At 45.4% G+C, this 5,546-nt stretch overlaps 1 protein-coding gene and 1 pseudogene across 1 annotated transcript in view; one reads left to right on the top strand and one right to left on the bottom strand.

The window, feature by feature from the left end:
- Window positions 1-5,546, top strand: part of LOC133991108 (tripartite motif-containing protein 16-like) — a 445,082-nt pseudogene that overhangs the window by 62,920 nt on the left and 376,616 nt on the right.
- The window catches only part of adcy8 (adenylate cyclase 8 (brain)), a 40,111-nt gene that overhangs the window by 24,499 nt on the left and 10,066 nt on the right, over window positions 1-5,546 (bottom strand). The window contains exons 6-7 of the mRNA XM_062428299.1: window positions 2,702-2,791; window positions 599-771 (exon numbers count right to left, since the gene is read on the bottom strand). Coding sequence (XP_062284283.1) covers window positions 599-771; window positions 2,702-2,791 — 263 coding nt within the window. The remainder of the gene's footprint in view (window positions 1-598; window positions 772-2,701; window positions 2,792-5,546) is intronic.

The raw sequence follows: 5,546 nt of genomic DNA, 5'->3' as shown, positions 1-5,546 counted from the left end.
GGAAGGAAAGGAGGGAGGGAGGAATAAAAGAAGGACAGAGGAAAGAAGGAAGGGAGGAAGGTAGGGGGGAGGAAAGAAAGAGAGAAGGAGAAAGGGAGGAAGGAAGAAGGAAGGAAAGGAAGGAAGGAAAGGAGGAAGGAAGGAGGGAGGAAGGAAGGAAGAAGGAAGGAAAGGAGGGAGGAAGGAAGAAGGACAGAAGGAAAGGAGGTAAGAGAGAGAAGGAGGGAGGGAATAAAGAAGAAGGAAGGAAAGGAGGGAGGAAGGAAGGAAGGAAGGAGGAAGGAAAGTAGGGAGGAAGGAAGGAAGGAGGAAGGAAGGAAGGAATGAGGAAGGAAGGAAGGAAGGAAGGAAGGAAGAAGGAAGGAAAGGAGGGAGGAAGGAAGGAAGAAGGAAGGAAAGGAGGGAGGGAAGGAAGGAAGGACAGAAGGAAAGGAGGTAAGAGAGAGAAGGAGTGAAGGGAAGAAAGAAGAAGGAAGGAAAGGAGGGAGGAAGGAAAGAAGGAGGAAGGAAAAGAGGGAGAAAGGAAGAAGGAGGAAGGAAGGAAGGACAGTATCTGTATATATTTGTGTTTCTGTGCGTCGGCGTCTCTCTCTCTCACTCTGTGTTGTGGTGGACGGTGTCGTAGCGGACGAACAGCGAGGTGTAGAAAGCTTCGGTGAGCAGCGAGTAGATGGCGATCATCACCAGCAGCACGGCCAGCTTCAACACGGAGTTCAGCCGCAGGAACACGGCACACGTCACCATCGCCAGCACGCCGGTAAACACGAAGTACTGCAGAGAAAAACACATGACGTTAGGTTTCATTAGAAAAAATCCTAATTTATACAAGTCTGTGATATATTGTGATGAATCCATTTATTCTGTCTACACCTTCTTCTGTCCCTTCCTTCCTCCCTTCCTTCCTTCGTTCTTTCCTCCCTCCCTCCTTCTCTCTTTATTTCCTCCCCCCTACCTTCCTCCCCTCCTTCTTTCCTTCATTCCTCTTTTCCTTTCTCCCTCCCACCCACCCTCCTTCCTTCTTTCCTCTGTCCTTCTTTCCTTCCTTCCTTCTTCCTCCCTCCCTCTACCTTCCTCCCTTCCTTCCTCCCCTCCTTTCCTTCCTTCTTCCTTCCTCCCTCCTTTTCTCTTTCTTTCCTTCCTCTCTCTTTCCTCCTTCCTTCCTTCCTTCCTTCCTTCTATCCTCTGTCCTTCTTTCCTTCCTTCCTTCTTTCCTCCCTCCCTCCTACCTTCCTTCATTCCTTCTTTCCTCCATCCTATTTTCTTTTCCTTTCCTTCCTTCCTCCCTTCCTTCTTTCCTTTCCTTTCCTCTCTTCCTTCCTCCCCTCCCTTCCTTCCTTCCTTCCTCCCTTCCTTCTTTCCCCCCTCTTTCTTCCTTCCTTCCTCCCTCCTTTCCTTCCTTCTTCTTCCCTTCCTTCCTTAAACTCGAGGACAACAAGAGGCTTAAAGAAACCCGAAAGTCTTCTGTTTTTTGGTTACACAGTAAAAACAATTAATCATCCAACAAGCCTCTCATCAACTCAACTCTACATCCAGAATATTAAATCATGAAGCTTGAGGTTCGTGGCTCCAGGCTACGTAGTGAGTTTGTATTTCTAATATAATATCCCGGTCTGTTTATTTCCCCCCAACAACCTCTCTTTTCTCCCTTCCGTCCTTCCTTCCCCACTCCCCCCTACCTTCCTTCCTTCATTCCTCCGTCCATCCTTCCTTTCCTTCCTTCCTCCCTTCCTTCTTTCCTTTCCTCCCTTCCCTCCCTCTTTTCCTTCTTTCCTTCCTCCCTTCCTTCTTCCTTCTTTCCTTCCATCCTCTCTTCCTTCTTTCCTTCCTTCCGTCTGTCCTTCCTCCCGCCTTCTCTCTTTCTTTCCTTCCTCTCTCTTTCCTCCTTCCTTCTGTCCTTCCTTCCTTCCTTCCCCCTTCCTTCTTTCCTCTGTCCTTCTCTCCTTCCTTCCCTTCTTTCCTCCCTCCCTCCTACCTTCCTTCCTTCTTTCCTCCGTCCTTCCTTCCTTTCCTTCCTTCTTTCCTTTCCTCCCTTCCTTCCCTCTTTTCCTTCCTTCCTTCTGTCCTCCCTTCCTTCCCTATTTTCCTTCCTTAATTCTGTCCTTTCCTTCCTTCCTCCTTCCCTCCTTTCCTTCCTTACTCCCTATCCTTCCTTCCTTCCTCCCTCCCTCCTTTCCTTCATTCTTCCTCCCTTCCTTCCTTGACTCGAGGACAACAGGAGCTTGGGGTTCGTGGCTCCAGGCTACGTAGTTATTTAGTATTTCTAATCTAATGTCCCGGTCTGTTTATTTCCAACAATAACAAAAAAAAACAGCTCTTATTTGCACATATAGCAGCTTTTCTGACCCTCAGGAGGAAGTTGGTGATGTATAAAATAAATATATATATATGCAACGATACGAAGCTCGGAGCTATAAAAATGTTACTCCTCATTGAGTCCCATCAATCAGCCGCGTATTGTGTGAGCAAAATAACATAACGGATATTTTCTCCGTGACGTTGTGATGGCTCCATCAGTCGCCGCTGTCTGAGGCGAGACCTCCCTCTGGGTGTGCGAGCAGATGTCGAGGATGTTTAATTCATCATTTTGCCGCTGAAAACACAGAAAACCCACCACCAACCCCACCACCAACCCCCCCACCAACCCCCCCCCAACAACAGATGGACCTGACTGCAAAATTCAGACTCCTCATTTAGTCGGTACCTCTGGGTAGAAGCAGATGTCTGGGATGGAGGTCGACTCGTTGTACGTCTGGTTCCTCAAGGTGCTGGACTTGTCGAAATCGCACCACAGCTATGAGATATAGAGATGAGGGAGTGGGGGAGGGGGGGGGGGGGGGGGGGGGGGTTATTGTTGTTGTGCAATATTAAACCAGAATCCTTCCTTTTTTCATCAAGACTTTAATCTTTCAAGATGTTTGTGTCAGATTTTTTTGGCTCTGAGCAGGAAGCTGCACACCTGCTGCACGCTATGACATCATATCAGCAACACGCTATGACATCATATCAGCAACACGCTATGACATCATATCAGCAACACGTTCATAGAAATAAAACACATGAATAAAGTCATCTGATGCTTCTTCCTTCCTCCCTCCTTCTTTCCTTCCTTCCTTCTTTCCTTCCTTCCTTCATTGCTTCCTCCCTCCTTCTTTCCTTCCTTCCTTCCTTCCTTCCTTCCCTCCTTCTTTCCTTCCTTGATTCCTTCCTCCCTCCTTCTTTCCTTCCTTCTTTCCTTCCTTCCTTCCTCCTTCTTTCCTTCCTTCCTCCCTCCTCCTTTCCTTCCTTCCTCCCTCCCTCCTTCTTTCCTTCCTCCCTCCCTCCCTCCTTCTTTCCTTCCCTCTTTATTTCCTCCCTTCCTTCCTTCTTTTCCTCCCTCTCCACCTCCTTCCCACCTTCCTTCCTCCTTTCCTTCCTTCTTCCTTCCTCCCTTCCTTCCTTGACTCGAGGACAACAGGAGGGTTAAATACAGTAGAAGATTTACATTTACATTAAAGAGAAGAAGTAGGTGGATAGAAAGAGTAAAAACTTAATTTATCTTAAAGTCTTAAAGTGGTTCGTGCATCGGATTAGACTAAAAGAGATTTTAAAAAACACAAATTTCATGTTTACTTCTCATTTTTATAAAACCCGAATTTCTCTAAAAGTGGTTTTAAATGTTAAAATGTCAAACACAAACATAATGTCACTGTGAAGTTTAGTATATCTGTGTACCTGTGGAAATGAATTAGACAACAAAAAGAATAAAAGTGTTTTTGAACTTCTAGGTTTGTTTGTTTATTGGTTTAAAAACTGACTCTTTTCTCACTGATTGAAACTTCTACACTCTGCTTGTTATAATATGTTTGTGTGTAATATGTTGTTGTTTTTTATCCACAAAACAGTCAAATTATCTCATTAAAATGTTAAACTCTGCACATGCATGAGTCTCCTCTGTAAAACTCAAACATTCAACTGAAGTCATTATAAGCAAAGCACATTTCTTTTAGTGGAGGGAAAATCTTATCTGTCATATCAGGGTAATTGAGGTCAATGAAGTCAAGCTTTCAGATGATAAAAAAAACAAAACAAAACTGTTGAATTAATTAATCCAAAAGTTATGAAAGGCTGCGATTAACTGATCAGGTAATCCTCATTGTTATCGTGATGTAATTTAATGGAAAAATGCTTAAAAAATGTCATTTTGACATCAATAAAATCATCTTTCGTTAATCTACGAAGTTTGATTTGACCTGTTTAGTTATTGCTCCATGTGGGCCACACATGGGTTAAATGTGGGCTATGTGGGTACTGAGTGGGCTTGAACTGGGCACATTTTGTGGGTCCCACATTGTTTCAGTAACATGGATACCACATGTGAGGCCCATTTAACCCTCCTGTTGTCCTCGAGTCAAGGAAGGAAAGGAGGAAGAAGGAAGGATGGAAGGGAGGGAGGAAGAAGGAAGGATGGAAGGGAGGGAGGAAGAAGGAAGGAAAGGAGGGAGGGAGGAAGGAAGGGAGGAAGAAGGAAGGAAAGGAGGGAGGAAGGAAAAGAGTAAGGAAGGAAAGAAGGACAGAGGAAAGAAGGAAGGGAGGAAGGTACTGGGAGGAAAGAAAGAGAAAAGGAGGGAGGGAGGAAAGAAGGAAGGAAGGAAGGAAGGAAGGATGGAAGGGAGGAGGAAGAAGGAAGGATGGAAGGGAGGGAGGAAGAAGGAAGGAAAGGAGGGAGGAAGGAAGGAAAGGAGGGAGGGAGGAAGGAAGGGAGGAAGAAGGAAGGAAAGGAGGGAGGAAGGAAAAGAGTAAGGAAGGAAAGAAGGACAGAGGAAAGAAGGAAGGGAAGAAGGTACTGGGAGGAAAGAAAGAGAAAAGGAGGGAGGGAGGAAAGAACGAAGGAAGGAAGGAAGGAAGGAAGGAAGGATGGAAGGGAGGGAGGGAGGGAGGAAGAAGGAAGGATGGAAGGGAGGGAGGAAGAAGGAAGGAAAGGAGGGAGGAAGGAAGGAAAGGAGGGGGGGAGGAAGGAAGGGAGGAAGGGAGGAAGAAGGAAGGAAAGGAGGGAGGAAGGAAAAGAGTAAGGAAGGAAAGAAGGACAGAGGAAAGAAGGAAGGGAGGAAGGTACTGGGAGGAAAGAAAGAGAAAAGGAGGGAGGGATGAAAGAAGGAAGGAAGGAAGGAAGGAAGGAAGGAAGGAAGGAAGGAAAGATGGAAGGCCCCATATTGTTTCAGAAACATGTGAAGCCCATTTAAGGTCCATTCTGATCCCACTTAGACCCCATATGGGACCTACATGTGTCTCACCCAGTTGGGCCCCACCTGAAGCCCAGTCAGAACTGGGCTGGGCAATATATTGAAATTATATTGGTATCGTGATATGAGACTAGATATCGTAATATTGCAATATGTCAGCAGAGTCGTGTTTTCCTGGTTTTAAAGCTGCATTACAGTAAAATATATTGACTGTTCTCAATGTTCTGTTATTTACCTTTTTACCCACTTTATCATTATATCCACATTACTGATGATTATTTATCAAACATTTCGTAGTGTAAATATTTAGTGAAAGCATCAACAGTC

This window comes from Scomber scombrus, chromosome 11 (assembly GCF_963691925.1).
Source record: "Scomber scombrus chromosome 11, fScoSco1.1, whole genome shotgun sequence".
NCBI classification, from domain to species: Eukaryota; Metazoa; Chordata; class Actinopteri; order Scombriformes; family Scombridae; genus Scomber; species Scomber scombrus.
Note: the sequence above shows the minus strand (reverse complement) of the source record. Positions and strands in the feature narration are given on the sequence as shown.